This window comes from Condylostylus longicornis, unplaced genomic scaffold (assembly GCF_029603195.1).
Source record: "Condylostylus longicornis isolate FDR11 unplaced genomic scaffold, ASM2960319v2 ptg000013l, whole genome shotgun sequence".
NCBI classification, from domain to species: Eukaryota; Metazoa; Arthropoda; class Insecta; order Diptera; family Dolichopodidae; genus Condylostylus; species Condylostylus longicornis.
This window is the reverse complement of record NW_026577982.1, coordinates 13,613,948-13,637,762: the sequence shown is the minus strand read 5'-3', so window position 1 is coordinate 13,637,762 and position 23,815 is coordinate 13,613,948. Positions and strand designations below refer to the sequence as shown.

General features: G+C 22.6%; 1 protein-coding gene across 5 annotated transcripts in view; it reads left to right on the top strand.

Moving 5' to 3' along the window:
• Positions 1-23,815, top strand: part of LOC129605300 (proton channel OtopLc) — a 147,026-nt gene that overhangs the window by 73,588 nt on the left and 49,623 nt on the right. For 3 of the 5 annotated variants that reach the window (XM_055514970.1, XM_055514969.1, XM_055514974.1), the window contains 3 exons: positions 2,697-2,833; positions 6,229-6,267; positions 18,717-18,761. In XM_055514970.1, coding sequence (XP_055370945.1) covers positions 2,697-2,833; positions 6,229-6,267; positions 18,717-18,761 — 221 coding nt within the window. The remainder of the gene's footprint in view (positions 1-2,696; positions 2,834-6,228; positions 6,268-18,716; positions 18,762-23,815) is intronic. The other 2 variants (XM_055514972.1, XM_055514971.1) reach the window with 1 other exon arrangement.

Here is a 23,815-nt window from a genome sequence, read left to right as displayed (position 1 = left end):
TTATAAATTTTTATTTCAACATTTATTTGTAAAAATCATTAAATTTTTATTGAAATCATATATTGTAAAATTTCACCTACTTAGCAACAATAAATATTATTTATTTTTTTTTAATTTTTCAAAAAAAATAAAAATTAATGGCTCTAAATTTGTTGAATAATATTTTATTTTTTAAATTTATTTCATTTTAAATATTTCTTGTGTCATGCTATAAAAAATAAATTTTAAATTTCTCTTAAATAAAGTAAATTTTTTTTTGGAATGCTCTTTTATAATATATTTCAATATATACATACAAACATATTTTTTTAATTAAATTTATTATATATAAAATTAATAATTATTTTCATATTTATTTTTTTCCATATTTACTACATATCTATATATAAACTACATGCATATTTATTTTTGAAAAAAAAAAAAAAATCAAATATACAAAGGTTCCTTGCACGAGTAATGATTGCCCTATATTATTACATATTTAAATATATAAATTTTAATTTAAAAATATTTTTATATATTCATACATATAAGTATATTATATTGTTTATATTAATTAACGCCTAGTAAAATTATCATAAGTATGTAAAAAATTTAAATTTTTTAAATTACTTTAATTTTTTATAAATTTTACATCTTAAAATTTTTATAATTTAAGTTTTTTCTTTTTGTATATTTTTCATATTTTTAATTGGAATTAATTTAAAATTTTAATTTTTTTATATTAGGGTTTTTTCTGTTGTTTCTTTTTTCTGTATTTTATCGTGTACACGCCATTTTGATCATATCACGAAAATTTATACAAGTCATATACAAAACACTTTTCATTGAGTATAAGATTTTAGAACACATTTCGAATTTAATATTGCATAACCATACATTTAAAAGCTATAAATTTGCATCTAGCCCGCATCTATCAATTACAAAATTGTAAAATCACTCAAAATTCAGGACACATAAATTATTTTGTTTTAATTTAATTCAATTTTGAATTCGAATTTAATTTTTAAAAAAATTCTTATTTTTAAATTTAATTATTTTAATAATCTTTTTGTTCCTATATAAATATAAGTTAAACTGTAAAAGTCATTTTATTTCAATATTATTTTTAGTGATCAATTGTTATACTATAAGTTGTGTACGTTTAAAACTTAATCATTTTTCTCGCATTTGTTGTATAACAATACAATTATCTTCTAAAAATTCATAGAAATTTCCAAAAAAAAAACCTTTAAAATCTAAATAGATTGCAATTAATTGAGAAGAGGATTAGAAAATAATCTTCTGCAGTGTGAGAAATACGGCAATTTGTAATCAGGCTATAAAAACTCTACTTCTGAAACTTAACAGTTTCAGTTTCGTGAAGTCCATCAAGTGAAAGCACAAACCGTTTTAGAATTTCAAATAAGACCCATTAATGTCGTGAATTTTTGGATTCGATTCTTCATATTCATAAAGTTTTATACGTTTCTAAAGTTATTTATAAATAATTTGTTGACTTGCACAAAATTTCAATCTCATTTATAATTTTAAAAAATTCATTGTACTGCATGTACGTCTTTAAAATGGTATATACGCCTTTATTTAACTAATCGGTCGAACACACGAACTGAAAAACTTTTGTAGCATCAAATTTGTCTTTCAATTTTAAATGCCCCTCTATAAGATCATTTCCAAATTTTACTGTTTGTTTTTAAAACGTACGCCGATTTATTGCACTACAAGTATTGGACTACAAATATCTACTGTATTACAAAATCACAAAATATAATTTTTAATTTTACTCAAATCTCAATTCATGTGACTCCTAAATTTAATAATCACTTTAATATAAAAATAATGTAAAAATTTTAATATAAAACTTATTGTATAAAAGTTCAAAGTTATCTCTTTTCACTGTTAATATACAACTTGCATGCGAATCACATAATCTCACTTATTGCAAACAATTTTCACACTTTCCTTTCCAAATTATTTCAATAAATTTTTAATATTTTTATATCATTGTATATGTATAATATGTAAAATAATTATAGATTAAAATTTTTCAATTACTGAACGTTTAATGTATTGAATGAAAATAATTGTGTTTTTCCCTGTCTTAGCTTATATAACTTAAAAAATTAAAGTTTTATTAATTCCATTACTTTATAAATTGAAATCAAAACAGAAAAAAAAAACTTAAATGAATTGTTAATTTTTTTATTATACTTATATATACTTAAATATTTAACCCTTGACAGCTATACTGAAATATTGAAAATAGTTTTGTATTGACTGCTGCGAGTAATGAGCTTGATTGCAGTACTATAAATAAAATGTTAAATGAATTTATAATTTGTATTATAGCATTAAAATTTTAATTATTGAACACAAAACTAAATCAAATGCAGCACTTGAGGGTTAAATATTTTCTTTTTTGTTCAATTATTTTTTTTTTTTTGTTAACTATTTCCTAACAAATGATTTTACTTCTATTTTACTGATATTTCTATTTTTTTTTCTATTTTTCTTTCGAATTTCCGTTTCTTTATCAAAATTTTGCAACTACACCAACTAAAATAAAACCAATAAATTTTTAATTAAATCAAAATGCATCTTGACCCCAAAATAAAAAAATAAAACAAAATTCAATCAACTGGCTGTTAAACCTATCAAAAATTTAAAAAAAAAAATTTATAAACAACAAAATGCAGCTTCATGCTGATGGTTATCACACAAGTCCAGCACATCAGAGAACACCATTAGTGCCTCGAGATCTTGGTGAAGATTTCAATTTAGATTTTGATGAAGATTTTTTACCATTAGATAATAAACGACCAAAGAATGCCAAGTAAGTTTAAATTTTTTATTAAATAAATTTACAATGAAAAAAATCATATAAACAATTTTTATGCTAATTATAAAAATATCAATGAAATAATTATAAAATAAATGTCATTAAATGTCATTTGAACGTCATCAATTGTATTTTTTTTTTTTTGGTTTTTCGTTTTTTGTTTTTTTTTTATTAAAATAAAATTGACTATAAACGAAAATTTATGAGAATTTATCCGGTTTTTGATTTATTATAAATATTACAGTTATTTATATTACAGACTTGAATAGAGATTTTTTGACGATTTATTTAAGATTCTTGTCTTTTCGTCAATATTTTGAATTTTTTTAAGGTTTCGATTTCTCATTGAGAAAACAATTTACAGTTTTTCGTTTTTTAAACTTGATCAGCCCTGTTTCGTTGTTTGGCAAAGTACCATTGTGAATAGGGGAGGGGGTAAATAGCAAATTAAAGATAGGAGAATTTTTTAAAGTGAGTGATCGAGTGCTAAAAATTATTAAATAAAGAAAAATTTTCAACTAATTTGAATAATTGAGAGAAGACAAGAAAAATTGAGAAAACTGTTATACAGAAGAGAAATAATAATACAGAGCAGTATTTTCTCAAAATAGTCAAAAACCGGATAAATTCTCTTCAATATTATTAAATTAAATTTTGAGTTTAAGAATTTTTTTTTGAAAGTAAAAATTTTTGTTGCAGCTTTTTTTTAATTTTTTTTTTTTATTTTTTCTTAATCGTACAATTATACAAAATTAATTTTTATTTTCGGAGTTTATTTTTTTTTTCAAATGTTATTAACAGACCAAATCAGTGTGTTAAAATTTACTAAAATTTTTTTTTTTTCATTTTTTGAACAATTTTTTTTTTAATATTGTAAAATTGAATGGAATTGTTGTTACAGTGTGTGTTGCATTTTTATAATCAAAAATCAATTGAGAGCAAAAATTAACAATTTATAGGACTGAAATTTTATTTATTTTTTCATTTAAAACTGAAAACTGTTGTTCCAAATGAAAATTACTTATTAGACAATAAAATTTTAATTGCTGAATAGATCAAATTAATGTCAGATTAGCATTAAACTGTTCTTGTCCCAATACCTACACTAAAATCAGAAAATAATTTATTAACAATATGAAAAAAATAAAATTTCACTACTATAATATCTGTATAATATTTATGATTGTGTTTGTTCGATTGGATGTTCCTTATACATACTTATATTATACAAATGCAGGTACAAGTATAACATTTTTTTTATATTAATTTCGTCAATTTCAATGTATTACACTCTGTAACAAAAAATTTCGAATAAAAATAAATTTACATATTATACGATAAAAATATTATTTATTTTAATTATTATTTTAAATATATTAGAATTTCATACTGGAACTATATACCTAAATAATGAAAATTACTCGTAATTAAATTCGATTTTATAAGAAAAATGAAAATTATTGTATGTGTACCATATTGTATAATGGTGAAGAAGTGAAGAATAATATTAAATTTTAATTTATAAGTATAACAATAATAACTGAATGGAATGTTTAATATTGTTATATATTACAATAATTATATATGTATATATATATACATAATATATAAATTAACTGTTATACAAAAGTTGAGAGCTTGTTATAACAATTTACATACTTAATAAATTGAAAACATATAGGCTTTTTTTATTGTTTTTTTTCGTTAAAGTAGGCTTAAATTTTTATATTAAAAAATTTAGAGTAAATTTATTTTAGTTTATATACTAGATTTACGCTGTTTAAATATTTTAATTTTTTTTTTTGTGCTTTATGAAATTTATTATAAAGTAGATTACATTTTTATAATGTAATTTCACAGGAAACATGTCGAATTCACTGAAGAAGACCAAAAATTACAAATTTTACATAAAAATCGTATTTCATTTCGAGAACCACCCCAAAAAATAGAACCTATAAAAAAGTGAGTAAGAATAATATAAATGTTAAAATTTATACAAAGAAAACCAATACTATACAATATTGTAGTTTTTCCATTTTTTAAATACATACGTACATATGAGTGTTTTACATATTAATTTACAATATTAAAAACATAATGATTGTTAATAACGCTTTGTGTTAAGAATTTAATAACACTAGATTTAAAAAATTTGTTTAATCATATTTTTTTTTCTTTGCATAATAATATGTAAAATATGAAATTTTAATCCAATTGATAATAATGAAATGAGGTTTAAGGTGGTGCACTTTATTCAATAAAATTTTGTAATTGAAAAAAAAATATATAAATTGTTGGTTTAAAATGAAATTTCATTCAATTTAATATTAAAAATTGCATGAGTTTTTCTTGGGTTATTAATGATTGCTGTGAAAAGCTTAAATAAGTATAATTAGTAGTTTGTAATTTATGCAATTATTACTGAAATAAGATTTATATTAAACATGTTCCCGATTAAAAAGTATGTACCTCTAAAATATGTTCGCTTCATAAGTTTTATATAATGGTTCCTGTAAAAGTTCACTTCCCAAATGCAATATACAAAACAAATATATTAATACAAAAACACTCACTTTTTACAAGCAATTCATCACACACGGATTATTCTAGAAACAATACTCGTATTTTCCAAATCAACTTGAGAATATTTCTATTTTAGTACTTAAAAATGGTAAAAAATAAATTTTTAAACGATTCTCAACTCAGAAAGGAATTATTCGAAAATTTGAAATAATATTCAAATTTTAAAATATTAGAACAATGAGCTGCACCATTAAGACCAAGAAGATTTGAAACTAATTTCTTAAAGAGCAATATTGCTGGGATTTCTAGGCGTATTTTCGTGGTTTATTTTACAATACACTCATTTCAAAATAAAAATCAATTATTAATTAACAACATTTAAGTTCTAAGCCATATTACGTCCAATATTTTGAGGGTAAATCACGTTATCCTATGTAAAAGTGAATATTAATATTATGTCCGGTATATCTTGAAATTATAAACTTTATTATTTAAACTTTAACCGGAAATTCGAACTTCATAATTGCAACAATTGCAATAATAATTAAATTTTAAAATTTAAACCTTTCCAGTATGAAATTCAATGCATTTTTTTTATTAACATTTTTGTTTTTTTTATTAAATAACAATTTTTTTTTGTTTTAAATGTTTTTTTACATACTATACTCATAAATAAAATAATTTAAAAAATTTTTTCCTTTAATGTTTTTCTTTTTGTATCAAAAAACCATAATTTCAAATAAAAATCAAATTATTTAATTAAAAACATACATAAAAAAACCTGGATTTACCAAATTTAATTTAAAAAAAAAAAAAATGACAATAACAAATTATAAAATAAAAAAATACACCGAAATCCATTCCAGCGCTGCTATGGATTCACACAATATGTCGTGCCCAAGAAGGTGGGAAATTTTAATTTCTTTTTATAAAAAAAAAAATTGCTTAAAAGTATAAAATTATGTAGAAAGCAAAATTAAATAAGAAATAGTTTCACTTTTTTATTTTTATAATTAAAAAAAAGTGCAATTTAGAATTTTAGAACCTTGTATTTTTGTTCGCATACCCTTAAAATGTATAAAACAAACCAATTCAATTAAAATGTACATAACGTAGTTGAACTTTTATATTTTCAAATTTCCCATTTTAATTTTTCATGTATAAATTTTTGTAGTAAATTTAGAGTTGCAAGTATCACAGAAACTTTCAGGTTTATAAATAAAAATTGCACTGTATCAAACATGATCTTAATGAATTTTTATTTATTCACTATACATTACAAATATTTTCAAAATTATTTCCACAATTTTCTCTTTTGGTCACAAAATTTAAATTGTGCATAAGAAATACTGTTGTACCACCAATTTTATACAAACATTGCATAAAATACAGCTCAAGTATGATTTCCACTACATTTTATCAAACAAAAATATGTTTGAAACAAGTAAATATAAGTTTGATTACTTCTCATTCAAATTGTTTAATCACATTTAATTTATCTTCTTTTACCAGAAGCTCTTAAACAATTGAATTTTTTTAACAAAAGCTCCTCATCAAATGCTTTTGAATAATTGTAAGCTGTATGTAATTTTCAGAAAATTTTCAAACATGTTCGATTGTGTTCGATCATAATTAAATAAGTTCGATCAAAGTTTTAATTCTATTTACGTTAATACATTAAATCGTATTAAATAATGGATGATAAAAAAATTCAAATGATACAGGATAAAGATCAGAAATGTTTTAAATGTAGACAAAAACCTTACAAACACATAAAATTCATTTATGCAAAGGAATGACTACAACGACTTTTCACACATTTTGTGTTTAATAAAATAATTCAGTCTATGTGGAATATTTTAGTGCGATTCCAGCCCAGAAGTACTTGTAGCTCTAAACGATTTTGGTTTTTGTAAATCTCTTTTTATTTTATTTGAAAAATTATTATTTTTTTAAATTTATGTACAAAAAAAAAAACAAACTGCAAATAAATAGTTTACACAATTCACGCTTATAAAATGTATAAAAAAAGCCCTACTGTATATAAAACAAATTTTATAGTTTTTGAGTAATTATCAAAAAAAAAAACCTTATCCTTACATTATGCACCGTAACACTTACACCAGTAATTTAGTGAAAAAAAAAATAAAATCTTATTTTGCTATTTTAGAGAATTTTTTTAATTAAACACCATTCAAAGTCCTTTTAAGTGAAAGGAAAAAAAAATCCTTTGATTTTTTTTTATTTTAAATTTTTCACTTTGGTTCTTTTATTTTTCACGCCGCTTATTTTTAATTTTTCTTTTCTTCCTTTTTTGTTTGGTTGTAAATTTTTTGTGTAATTTTAACACCTGTTGAACATTACAAACTTTTTTTTTGTGTGATTTACTTTTTGATAGCTTGTTAATTGTTTGTTGTGTGATGGATGAGAATTTTATGGTTTTTGGTTCGTTTCTTTGACTCAGTTTTAATTTTACATTGTCCTTTTTAGTTGCATGAAAGTATCGAAAAGAATAAATTATTATTTAAGGATTTCGCCTCGAATTATTTAAAAAATGGTGCAAATTATTTTATAATTTCTTTAAAAATTTTATTTATTTTTTAAATGTCAAGGAATAAATTCTTGTTTGACTTTGAATTAGAAAAGGAATAAGAATGAAATTTAAAGGATTTTATTTGAATCTTAAAGAGTCAAATGCAGATCAACTGAAATAGGAATTCAACTTCTCAACTATCCCAATAAATAACAACATAAGTCTGACGTATATAAAATTATTTTCCTCCTCAAATATTTTTCAATTAAATTTTTATTACTTTTGCATATCCTTAGGCAATACGCATTGTGTTGGAAAAGTTTGTTTTTTTTTTGTTTTTGAAAAGAAAAAGTTTTCAAATCATTTTTTTGTTTTTCTGAATGAGAAATTTCATTATGGGGTTTTTGTTTTGTGGTTTTCTTATTCTTTTTCTGACCTAAATCCTAAATCCTTAAATTCCACTTATTTTATTCTTTTATAATCAATTGTAACTACATTTTAAATCTAAATACCACAGTTAATGTTAAAGAAAATGAGAAATTTGTAAAATATTTTCTTCTTCCTTTTTTTCTTCTTCTTTTAATAATTTTACAAAAAGTAAAGGAAAGAACAAGGATTTCTTGATTTAATGTAATGTTTTAAATTTATTGCATAATAAAAAATCTATAAAAAATAATATCTGAGGTGAAAAAAGGTTGATGATGAAAAAATAATGAAAACGCAAAAAAATAATTGTGTGTGTGTTGGTTACTATTATGCTATGTGACTTAGGTGCCATTAAAAGTTTAGAAAGAGAAATAGATTTTCTATAAGTGACTTGGAAGGAAGAGCAAAAAGGTAGAAATAATTTGCGGTTATTGAAGAACCTTTAGTCGCGACATAGCTTCTGTTTCCGTTAAATTTTATTTATTTAGTACACACTATTTTGTGTTATTGAAACTTTAAAAGTGCGCTAAGAAAAAGGAAGAAAATTAGTTTTATTTCTTCTTGTTTTTCTTTTTTTTTTTCCTCTTTAATACGAGCGTATAAATATCTGGGTCGCTTCCCTATTTTAATGAAAAAAACAAACTAAATGGGGAGGCGAATGAAATTATTTCTTATATACATAAATGTGTATAACAGGTTTCTTGTGCTGAAATAATGATATGCTTAGAGTTCAGTATGAAATAAATTAAAAATTAGGTTAAAATAGTTTTTAATACCCAATATAATGTTCAACTATATAATATTATTGGTTTTTTAACACAAAAGAGAGAATTCTTTAATATATTTAAAGAAAAACTTAAAGCTGCTTAATTAAATCTGTTCTAAATTCAATTAAATGTGTACATACAATCTTACAGAATTGAAAAATTCAAGTAATTTCTGAATAAAATACCAGGGATTTTCAAGTGATTCGAATTGAGTATTTTGACTAAGTTCATGTGATAATTGTTCTTAAGATGCAAAAAAATTCAATTACATGGCAAGTTATAAAACTGTTTTTATAACAGATTAGTGAGAATAAGACGAAAATGGGGTTTACAAGGTAGTTGCCCATTTTTCTGACTTTATTTATCGTTCAGAATTTCAACAGTACCTTATTATTTTATAACATTTTTTTGAAATAAGTCGCGTACATGAACTGCTACTATAAAACATAAAGAGATTGTAGTCTTCATCAATCAAAGATCACACTTTAAGGACTATAAAAACTAAAATTTTTTGTAGCTTCAAAATCACATGAACATTATTTTCATAGCAATAGCAACCACTTCTCTACTTCTTTAAATTTAAATTTCCGATTAATAATCAAACGGCACACCTTATATATTATAAATTTTAGAAAATTCATTATCCTTATAAATCCTATTGAAATTTTTTCTTTTCATTTATCTTTCCTTGTTGGCCTTATTATTTTTAAATCATTAAAATATTGTGTGTAAAGCGCAAATGCCCTACATCTTATATGGAAAATATTTTTTAATGAGAACTCAGGAATATTTATAAAATTTCCTTTTTCGCAAATGAAATTATATGTAAATAATTGATGTCCTTGTAAAATTATTTTCCAAATCATTATTGTATTTCATATTTTTCTTTTTCTTGTAAATATTTCTTTGATAAATTGAAAATCTCTAAACATGAATTTTTTCAATGAATATTTTATCCTTTTAACCTTTCATAGTTTTATTAAAATACATCTATTCACGTTAGAGTAACGCTATTATAATATATAGGTACTTATTATTTACAGTTATAATGGAAATAATTTTATTTTAAAAATTTATAATGGTTCCGATGCGTGACATCCCTTTTATGTTTCCAATTAAAATTAAATTTTAAATTAAATTTTAGAGCTAATTGTGCTATGGTTTAAGTAAAATATTACCACTTTTAATTTATTTATTCTCAAATTAGGAATATAAGGAACAGTCTCATAGTATTTTTCCAAATGGTTATCTATATATAAAAACTAACTGACCAATTTGGAGAATGTTATCAAACTTAATCCGATTATTCTTATCACCTTTAAAACTGAAAAACGCAAAAACTAAACTTTTTTAATTTAAAAAGTATTTTAAAATTCTGAGAATTCACCTTGTATCTGCGAGAATAAATTTTTCTTATAAATTTTATCCATTAATAAGCTTAAGTCTTAACTTTTATTTTACGAATTGAGGACAAATTATTTGAAATTTTATGAAATTCTCGTTGAATTTCAAAGAAAGTTTTTAACATTCCCATATCTATTTAAAACAAGAATCTTAAGTTTCCATATACTTAAGTCCCCGCGTACATTATATACAAAAGGAAAATTAAAAAGAAAATTTTTTTTTTTACTTTTTTAAAACTACTGAAACAACTTTTACAAAATATTCATCGAAGTATATAAGATGTTTGTATATACAAGTAAATTTTAAAATTCCTGTTGTTTTTCAAATGTGAATAAACTAAATTACATAATAGATATATATATATATATATATAATTGCATAAAAGAAATATCTACATCGTAGGAAATTAGGCTGCAATATCCTTAGAGAAATTTATTAAAATTTAGAGCAATTCAATTATTACATAATATCATTAAAATATATATGTATATGGGTTATTCTCCAATAGTCGAATTAAAATTTTTATTTTGAGGTTAAGTAGATTATAATTCGAAATCAGTAATTGAAGGAGATGAGAAATTAAGTATGATTGAATGACAATTACTTGATTATTAATTTGACTTAATTAGGCATTGCGATCAAAGAGCGATGAGTTCATTATATTGCACTGTATATATATGAAAAGAATGTCGGGAAATTTTTAAATGATGATTTTCTCATTCGCAATATTCATTCGTCTTAAATTTCCATTACAAAATTTACCTTGTAAATTTTCCTGGCAACAAAAACTTTCTTTCATAAACAGAATGAAAATTTTCCTCTTTTGCAGAATCACTCATGGGTATAACGCTAACGCGCAGTAGTACACCAAAAAACTTGTAAGACATAATCTGTATTCATATCTACAATCTCTACATATATAATATAGTTGGCATAGAAAAATATTTTTCTTATATAGGGAAGAGAAACTTCAGTTTTTTTTTCCATTTACGTACCTAAATAATGTTATATATGTACATACGATAACGATATGAGGCATTCCTTCAATTAGAATCCAGCAGCAATTTGATAACGTTGCACTATACTAGTATTTCCTTTTTACATTTAACAGTAAATGTACATTTATTTAATTCAACGTTGATATATATACTACAAGTATGTGTGTATTAAAAATTTTTTTTTATTCACAATAAGTGTTGAGGCAAATATAATAAAAATACTATGTGTACATACACAATATTTCCCATATTAATATAAAAATATATGCCTTTGTGTATGTAGGTCTTTGGAATAATAGCAAAGAAATAAGTATAAAAAAAAAGTTTACTGCAACTGACAGGATAATAATCATTTTTATTCTTATCGCGTGCTTCTCTTTACAATTGTACATTATGTACGTGAATTCATTTGTACATACCACATATATACTTACTCGTGCATTTCATATACAAATTGTATTTATGTATGCCATTGCATATAATATAAATGAAAATTATATTTAAAAAAAAAAATAAATTTAGCCACTTTAGTGTACGTTTTTTTTTTATACCTACAAAATACTTTTTCCTTTATAGCAAAATAAATGTAGGTATGTATGTGAAAGAAAGCATGAAAAAGTTTTACATTTTCGCTGCCAAGCCGCATACTTTTGTGTACATACATGATAATGTACAAAAGTGAGCATAGCTTATACACAGAATTTTAAAGCACAACAATTGCTGGAGAAATTTAAAAAAAAAAAAGTAGAGAGAAAAAAAAAGTCGGAAACTTCTAAAAGTGAATGACCGAATTTTAGTATTTCATATTATACTATTTAGGGTAATTCTTGATGTAAACATTAGCGGAACGTGCATTTCGTGAAATTATTGTCCCTATTTTATATTCATTACAATAATCGAAATGAATCATAATATGTAGAAAATTAGATTAGCACACAATGTGAGCATAATAGAAGGTGTATGTATATATATGAATGTATGAATATGCAAACTGCAATTTGGTGAACCTTTTTTTGGGAAAATAAATTATACTATTATATTTAACTGGCTTATGTATGTAATTGGAAAATGTACTATCAAATCGTAAATTTTCAAAAAGAAACCGGAAGAACTCATTTTATACAGGATATACAATAAAATATTTGAATAAAATAAATTTTAAGACGATAATTTATTATTAATTTTCTTTCACGTTTTAAGAATTTGAAAATCGATAAAATTCAATTTTCGATTAATGACCGAATTACAAGAGAAACGCATTTATTCGCAATTTCGCATAGTTTTAAAATATACCACAAGGAAGATTTAGTGTTTCTAATAATAAATTAAAGTAGTTGTCTCTTAAAATATAAAATTCTCTTTCTCCGAAAATATAATTATGAGCAACTGCACAAAATTGGAAAATAATATAAAAATTTTAAATTATTTATTATTGAATAATAAAGAATTTAAAATGTCTTCAACTATTTCTGTTAATTACGAGAATAATATCAGTGAATTTTAATACAGAGTAGTTGTCGCTCTGTTCAATTAACTCCTACATACTGGATTTCAATTAATTCTCATACTGCTAAAACTTAATTCTCATACCATACTCAACTATACAGTCATATTAAGCAGAAAAAATTTCTCTTATTTATTTTTAACATTTTTTAGATTACAAATTCTATATGCAATAAAGCTTACAGTTCTATAATTATGACAATGTTTTAACGGAATGTGCATTTTAATAAAAAAAAACAACTATTATTGTTCATGGCAAATTTGAAAATTATTATTGGAGCAAAATTATTTCTTATGTTATAAATAAATTGGATCCCTAAGAGAGCTACAGCACAGGTACCTCACAAAATCTATGTAATTTAACTTATATATACATAAAATGTATACGTACTTAAGATGATTATTATTAAAATTACCATTAAAATTTATACTCTTATACATACTCGAAATCATCCTTTTCAGAATTGATTTTAATGATGAATATTGTTCATATTCATGTTTATTATAGTATACAAGATTTCTTTATACTCTTATACGTTATTATAAATATAAACAATCAGTTTAATGACCTAAAAAATTTTAAGAAAACAATCTTATTCGAAAAAAAAACGAATAAAACAAAACAATAGAAAACTTTTCTATCATTTTGGGATCAGTGCCAACAAAGAAAAAAATTTTTTTTTCTATTATAATTTATTTAATTTTTTGAATAGAAAATTTTCAAATCGTAACTAAAATGATTTTTTCCTATACATTTCGAATAAAATTTGCATTTAGCGAAAAAAAAATCTACATAAATTGAATGAAAAACAATTCCTGGCTTTTCTTTAATTAAAATTTTCTGTTCGAGTTCATTATTCAAATATTCGTAGATTTTTGACCCAAATTATAAAAGTTTATTTAACCATGATATTAGATCTAAAATTAGATTTATTTTGGCGGACTGCAAGAATTCCTTTGAATATTTTTCAAATATTTGCCATATAATGCAATCAAATTAATTGGGAGGCGGTGAAAACTTTTAATACACGCCATATCAATTTGCAATTAATTAAAAATTATGTGAAATAAATTTAGTTATTTCAATTTTATGTAATAAAATTGAGGGTATTTCTTTTTTGGGTAAGAGATCAAAAGATGTATCAATTAAATTTTAACTGTTATACGCCTAATATCACATTTTTATTAATACTTAAATCTAATTTTGGGTAATTATGAACACATAGGCTATAAAAACCCATTCAAATTCATTCATATAACAAATTGATATTATTTAAAAATATTCTGTTATAAATTATGTATAATAAAAATATTTAATTGCAAAAACGCAATATCAAAAACAAAACATAATATTTATGAATTTATGACAAAATATCAATTATTATTTTGTAAATATTTTCCCTAGATTATTTCTATTACCTAAATTATTATACAAATGTATAACATAAAGACCCTTATAAAACAGTACTCTATATAATGTTATAATATATTTGAGTATCGACCTTTCCATTATGATAGAGTACCTACCTATACATATATTTAGTATAGACAGGATGACTATTGATATTGCCTTCCGAAGAATACCATTATTCTGCGTATAAACGTATAGATTTTTTTTAATGGTTATGGTTATCATATAAAATCTATATCACAAACATGTACGTATATGTGTTTATGTAAATATTGTTATAACAAGTATTATTTATCTATATTTTACCGCAATAATATAATTAAATTTAACAATAGAAATAACAATATGTTCATTTATTTACACATCGTACATACATATATACATACAGATATACAAATATAAAATTCTATATTTAGTAAAAAATATTTATGTACATAGGAGACATAAAATGTGTGTCATTAAATTATTATGAACCTTTGCATACTCGTATAACAACAAATCTATATTTTTTAGCATATATGCATAGTATGTACATATATAGGACAATTACTCAGCAATATAAATAATGTAAAATTTTTATACCCCATTAAAAATACAACTAAATAGATTCTTTAATTTAAAAAAAAAAACGAACCATAATTATATTGCTTTTTTCACACATTTAAAATAATTTAAAGAAAAAAAATATTTTTAAATAAAAATTTAAAAAATAGGAATAAATTAGTATAACAGTTTTAATATATTTAATTTTTATTAAGGACATCAGTAAATGTCTTTCTATTGACTCTTGTTTAGCACTGTTGATAATGACCAAACCATTAAATCCTCCTTATGAGCATATCTTAAATCATTAAAATTTTCAAGCACAATTAAACCTTTAGGTTAAATGGAAAACTGTAAAAATTTTTAACGAATTCATTAAATTCCTTAATATGTGAAGGATTCGACACGATCGCTCAACAAGTAAATGCATTACAATAAGTTAAACATATTCCGTAATCCATAACCTATTGACCTTACACATGCATACGTAACTTAACAAGCTCTTATCTTCTTTATAAATTAGTGGAATTCGTATAATCACTATATATAGAGTCTATACATATCACATGCCTAAATACGCATAAGATTGCTTTTAAATAAAATTTCTTAACAATTAATTTCTAAAGAAAATATAACAATATCCCATTGAGGTAAGTTTTGAAATTAAAAATTCAAATTCTCGATGGTAATCAGAAAATTCTTTAATTTTTCTCTTTCTTAAAAATCGAAAATGTTATTCAAAATATAAATTTTACAGTCATAATCTTTTAAATTTTCCATTTAAAAAAAAAATATTATAGGCTTTAAAAATATTTATTTAAGAAATAATAGAAAAGAAAAAAATGCTGTAAGAGGATAATTTACTTGGAAAATTTTTCATAAATCCTTATCCGAAAAATTTTCTTAAAAATATCTCCTTCCGATATAGGCAACTTAAAATATCAAAGTCATTCTTTGATTAAATAAAATATTTTCAATATAATATTTATAAATATTTAATATTTTTTTCTTTGTTTAGATATTTGCAGGATGTAAATATCCTTGTACAAAGAAAACTTCTATTTATTAAAAATTAATGCAATCCCCCTCATTCAGAACACCCGCGCTGTATTCAAAATTTCAATATTTAAAAAAAAAAGTCTCTCTTTAATAATTTAAAATTATATTTCATGCTTTTTTTGTTTTTTCTTCTTTTGTTGGGGGATCCTTTTAATTTAATTCACATTGAATATCCTCTCACATCTTCTATCTCAAATAAGTCCTTCGTTATTGTTTTTTTTTTTGTCGTTCTTCTCATCTTTATGTTACCTACATTAAAATAATAATGATGTGCTCCATTTTTTATATATATATATATATATATATATATCTTTGTTAGTTCATGTGTTCTATATGAGCACATGTACGTGTGTCTATATGAAAGTTTAGATATAATTGTTGGATAAACGAGGGAGTTCTCTTCTTTTCATACTTGATATACAAAATTATAAACTTTAAATATAAAACTGTTATACATTTGAATCCTTTCAAAATTTTCTTATGGTTTTATTTTTGATCTTTCTTTAATTTTTTTGTCTTATTTTAACACCTGCCAAATTTTTTGACTTTCATCAATTTAAAAATTTTTTTTTGTATGTGCAGGTTCCTACCATTCGTTTTTGTTAAGAAATTTAAAATTCTTAGCAGAAGGAAAATGATTGTAGAAAATGATTACCAAGTATAAAAAAAATAGGTCAAAAAAAAAAACAAAAATTAAATGAAGGAAAAAAAAATAAAATTATCCTTTTACTCCGAAATATTCTAGGTGATATTTAAAAAGTAAAAACAGAAATTACGGAAAATAAAAAAAAGAGTTGAAAATTTTTCTGTTTGTGCTTTTAATTTATTTTTTTTTCCTCCTTATTCTATATAATTGTTTGTGTGTACGTGTGTGTTTGTTTTTATGGCATTTTTTTTTTTGTATACATACCATGTTAAAACTGTATACTTTTATATTATTTGTTAAGGTGTACAATTCATGGAATATTTATGCTATTATTATTATATTATAATCATAAAAACCAGTTATATTGCGGATATCCTTTTTTTTACTGTACAAATATTATATATATGTACGTACGTACTATACGTGTATATATTATTATTTGACATTATAATCATTATAAAAAGTTTATGCTATATAAAAAATAATAATGTATTTAATCATAATACAGGGTGATTTAATTATAAAATTATAGAAATTAATGTTGTAAGGATAAAATGATTTTTATAAGTAATTAAGATTTTAATAAAGGATCAAAATTTTAATTATTCTATTTAAAATAAAGATAGCAAATAGTGTGTAATAAATTCTGGCATTTTAATAATTTAAATTTTGTTAAATAAATTTTTTGTGGAATTTGAACAGAAAGGCTATATAGGCATTCAACTATAAGCATATTGAGTTACAAAACTACAATATTTTAAAATTCGATAAGAAAAAATCGAATCCCATCTAACTCTTCTTAAAAATAAGACTAATATTGTATACAATCTACCCTGTAAGCATATAACTATCTCATTTGTATTAAAATAATGCTATTGGTTTTGATTTATTAGACTCATTATTAGACTCATTATTAGATTCAATATTAGATTCAGAGATATCTATATATATAAAACTTTATTTTCAAAATTTATGGCATTTCAATAGAATACATAATATTTTTAAATCACCCTGTAAAATGTTACACATAATATAATTATATATCGTTTATTGCTTCCATATTATATACATATTATAGGTGTTCAGCAGATATACAAATCATAAGGTGCTCTGCTTACCTTAAGTATATCTCATATATTATTGTTCCCTATATTCTAATACTTTTGTTTAATTTATATACCTACCTATATATACATATACTACCTACATATTATATATATTCTGCTTATCCTCAAAATCCCCATTCTTAAAATATGCTATATATACATTACTTATACATATATGTATATATTTCCTAAATACATTTATATGTATACTATCAGATTTATATGAAAATTTAAATGTGTAAAATATTGTACAAAATTTACATACCACATACTCACATATAATATATACAATGATTATATTCTACTATCCATGCTGGCTTGTGGCTATATATAAACTTAATATATATATATATATATATATAAATATTTTGTATGTATATATATTATTTTCAATTCCCATGTATGATTACTTTTTCATTTACTTCTACAATATGTTTCATATTATATTATACTGTTATAAAAGTTATATATATTCTGTTGTGCTACTCCTATTATATTATAATGTATAATATCTGCTATAACCTCTTCTATATTACTTGTATATTATAATTTTAAGGAAATAAATTATTTATTTTAATTTAATATACATAATATATACATTGGTATTTTGCTTCAAAATAATAAGACAAAAAGCTATTTTAAATAAATTATATATATTTTTATATATGTATATATATATATATACATATATATATAAGTGTTATATTATATAATTTAATTTTATACAAGTATAATTATTTATAATAAAATTTTATAATAATATAATTAAAAAAATTTATTCTTTGTCCTTCTTTATTATTATGCAAAAAAAAAAAAAACAACATGAAAATTTATTAAAAAAATGTTTTACTAACACATCTTTATATATACGCACACAAATTATATAATAATGATATCAAATATGTGCAAATCGAAAAAAATAATAAAAAAACAAAACAAAATTAATTACAAATAATAGACGAGTTATATATATAGATAGAAAAGTCTTCGGTCCTGAATTCAGGTTAGTTTCTTTTATCTTAAATAATATTTAATTTTACATATATATAAAAAAATAAATGTTTACTGTTATTTATTTATATATGTATAAGTGTTATACAATTTTTAATATTTTTATATTTTTTAATTTATAATAAAAGGATCAAATATATGTCCTTAATTTGTGATATAAGAAAAATATTTTCTTATTTTTATTAATTAATTATTTTTTATAATTTTTTGACTTTATTTTTTTTTTAATTTTTGCTTCTTATTTTAATATTACTGTATAACAATACGCTAAATGTATATTTTTTGTTAACATATATGTACATAATATTATGTTCATTTATTTTTAAATTATATAAATACTGTTATTATAATCCATTATACAGATAATATGAGGTATAACAATATTGTATATTTAAAAGTATTTCAGCCACAGCAATTAATTTTAAAAATATCTCAGTTCTTACTTAAACAACAACACTCGAATTCGAAGGGAACTATCACTCCAAATTGGCGCTTATGTTATAAGGTCGATTTTCGAAACGATTCGCGAAAGATTTTCCAACCAACCATTACCTTTTTCCTGGTCATTCCTGTGAAGATAAATTTCATGATGGAACAAATTTTAAGACCATTAAGAATAAAGTTTTAAAAATTGCTTTCAAACTACATACGTTTTTTAAGAAGTTTAGATTATCTTCTATCCAAATTTTGTGAAATTAAAGAATTACGAAACTTATCAAGAGTTAAAAATTTTGTTATTTTTAATAGTGAGATTTACTGCTTACACCATGATTCTATTGAAAAAAGAGAACTACAGTAAATATTTCCAATATATAATGCCAATTTTATGCAGACTCCTTATTCACCCCTGTAACAGTTATACGTAAATTTGCTATCAACAAAAATATAATTAGGCCAGCGAGGATCTCTATTGGAAAAAGCAACAGTCCTAACTTTAATTTTACTGGTTTAATTTAAAAATTTTCCAAAACAACCTGTTTCCATTCTACATTTTATATACAATATCCCATATTTTTAATATCCACATTACGATATAAATATTTATTAAATTGAAAATAATATATCCATTGAAAACATTCTTCTCTTATATACTCCCATTATTATAAAGATCTTAAAAGATTAAATATTTATGAAAAAGTAAATTGATTCCATTTAAATAATTGAAATTCACAAAAAAAAAAAATATTGGAATTTACGCGTAACAGCACTAATATGATATTAGTGTATAATATAATATTATTCCGGGTGTATGTGTGTATGTAATATAAATATGAAATATCAAGGGTATAATGATTTTAAATATGCATGTTATCCTCTTGATCAATAAAAATTATAAGACTTTATATATTGTAGATTGAGTTCTCTTAAATACCTTAAAGAATTCGATTTATTTAATTTGAATTTGAACAATGTTCGATCACCTAGCTTTGAAAATTCCATCTGATTTGCATTTGAAATTTCTTATTAATTAAGCTACATTTTAACAAAGCAGACAAACTAATTGTAGAAACAAACAAAGGTGTTGTGTAGAAAAATTTACATGGAATGCAATCGGAAATTCTCTAGTTAATTAGAGTGTAATTTAATGCCAATACCCCCCCCCCCCCCCCCCCCCCTCACCCGAAACATGTTGTAATTAGTGAAAAATTTTGTAATGTCGTTTAAATTTTTCATTAAATATTCCACAATTTCAAATTATTTAGGCACTATATCAATAATAAGCATATGGTATACATTATTAAATTCCAATCTTAACCTATTTCTCTTAAAATATTTTCAAATAATGCATAAATTTTTGATTTATTATTAAACATAAAGACTCAATGAAAGCACTTACACACATTTTGTACATACTACAGCATCTGTGACATTAAAACTTTCAAAATTAATAATCAACTACTAGTATTCATAATATTTTGAATATCTACCATAATGAGAGGATTAAAAATTCTTTGCCCTCAATTTTTCGATTCATAAACGTTTGGTTTAGCAGATTAAAAAAACAATATGAATTTTTATGTTCTCATTTTAGAGTTTTTGCCCCTATTCTCATATTTGTTTGTATATTGAATTTTTTTTCAATTTTATTTTAAGCTCAAATCAATAATACGAGTATGTGATCTCAATCCCAATCACTTTCGATTTTCAAAAAAAAAAGAATTTGTTAATAAAATATTAAAATGGTGAATTTTTTTTTATTTGTTTGATCTTGAATATAGTTGCATTATAAAACGCTTTGTGTGTGTGTTTCATAAATATTGCCCTGTTGTAAAAACTATAGAAGAACAAAATTTGGTAATTAAAATTTTAAAAATTTTGCTAGACTGACTATTGTTATATTAGAACATTATTTGAAATATAATCAGGCAAATATCCTTGCCATGTATAGACTATCATACTATTTATTATCGATCGTTTCAACTATACCAAAATTGTTTAGTCAATAATGGTTTTCTAGGGAAGAAAACAAATCTCTTAAATCAATTTCTAGTCACAAATTATGTTAACGAATTTTTGAATGGAATGAGTTATTCTTTGATTCTTGAACACATAAGTATGCAATATTACATACATATAACTGTACACCACTGAAAATATTCCAAATAAAAAGGACGAAATTTCAACTGAATATATACTTATAGTGCATGGAATCCCTTTTTGAATTTCATAAACAAAATCCTCAAAATTGTCTTATATGTTGTACCTATGTACAGAACAACAAACAAAATCATATCTGTTTTAAATTTCAAATTATACTCAATACTTTTTAACAAATAACTTTTATATACTTTCAAAAAAAAAGCGAAAAATCTGCATTCCCTTTACGATGGATGAAATTTTAGATATTTTGAATATTATATTAGGTCCTTGCAAAAACATCCAAAACGGAACAAAACAAAAAATAATATTTTTTTTTTACTAAAACCCCTGAAAAATAAACCATAACAAAGAATATCCTTGCTTCACTAATTCAATACATTTTCAAAAAAAAAGAAAACAAACAACAAAAAAAAAAGAACACAAAGCAATCAAAACAAAAAAGTCAATACACTTTTCAAACCATTTTTTTGGGGTAAAATAAAAAGTACAAATTTTATTAAATACGTAAAAAAGGAATAAAAAAAAAAAAAACGAAAACCCAAACAGAGAATCGCAGTACATAAGAAAAAAAAAAAAAAAGAACGAAAAACAGAGAAAACAAACAAAAATTATGCAACATTCAAACATCAAAACAAATGAAATGCGCATAACTGATATCAGACATAAACAAAAAAGGATATGAAGTGAAAGAAGAGAAGAAGAAAAACATAAAAGAAAAAAGATAAATTAACCACCATCAACCCCAACATAAAATAAAATACGACTGGAAATTTTTTTTTAACCAATACCCAACCCTATAATGGTCCCAATAAAATTATAGTAAGACAACGCGTAACACTCACTGTTGCTGCACGTAATTTTAAACAAATAGAAAATTCTACATGATTCCTTATTACTTTTATAGTAATCTCACTTCTTAGTCTTCAAAAATCTTATAGAAATATTTTTTATTCAAGAAATCTTACGTATTTTTATTAAAATCTGCTCTTAAAAATTTCATATTCTGTAACAGCAAGTATCCTTTTTGTGTTGTCTGCAACAACTGTACACAACCATTACCCCAACAATAAAAAAAACAAACACCAACCAAACTAGGACATTCCATTTTATACTTTCGTTTTTCAGCCTTTTTTTCTTGAATGTTTCTCTCTCTCTCTTTTTTTTATTTTTCAGCAAATTTCGATAATCCTTATGTTCAGTAATTAACAAAAACTCAATACAAAATTTTATTCACTAATACCAATACAATTTTAATATAAGTATGGAAGAATAATAGAATTTTTCATTAAAACAAAGTAAAGAAAATTGCAATAATAAAATCTGCAAAAAACAGAAAAATAATATTTTACAGAAAAAAAAATCTGCAAAATCTGCAAAGATTTCTACCATTTTTATTAATTTCCCACCTCTGTAGCTGGTAGCGTTTGTAGTACTACAAATGAATTTCAAACTACATTAATTCCTCTCATGTGCATTTAGTGTGGTGAGTAGAAAAGGAACAGTTTTTAAGGATATTGTGCCAAAATTGACAGCATTATTGTTATATTAATAAACAAAGAGAAAGTTGTATTTCAATTTTAGTTTTATAGATTTGCAATGGGTTCGTATAATAGATATTTCTAACCTGAGGTGAAAAGAAAATTTAGATTTCGTGGAAAATCGTGGTTAAATTTTATATTTTATTAACTCACAATTATAGTGGAAATTTTTTGCGAAAATTCACAGTGATAATGGAAATTTTTTGCAGATATTCACAATTATCTTGTAATTATTTTCAATCTTAAAATTAAAAAATTAAATTAATGTATAATAGAATATTATACAAAAAATGTAGTACAGAAAAGGATTAGGGAATTCGTATACTATATGTGATCATAAATATTTTAAAATAATTCATCTGTTAGGATATTTTTGAAAAATTTCATATTTAAACGTAAAATTATACATAGAAATCAACTAAAATATATTGACTATGTATATTGTGTACAATAGATAATTGAGGAATTTTTGGGCAGTATAAAACCAATTCATTGATTAATTATTCGAAACGCTACAGAATTTAAATCTTGATTACTTGATCACTAATTATTTAGTTTTTCTTTCAAGAATCTGTGAAATTTATTCTTCTTGAGACACCATTAAATTATTTTATTTATTCTTATCAGCTGATATATATAAGTATTGGCAAAAAATTTTCTTATATATATTTTATCTCAATTTAAAATAAATATTCATCATCACCCTATTAATATAATCCACCCTCATATTGCAAAATAATAATATAATAAGGATATGAAGGTACGAAATTATTTGCAAATACCCATAGGGTAAATATTTTTCACATAATATTCATATAAGAATTTTATATTTTATTATCAATAAAGTCAGAATAAAGCACGTGTTATCATTTTCAGAGTTTATGTTGTTTTTGTGTTCTAAGGGTAT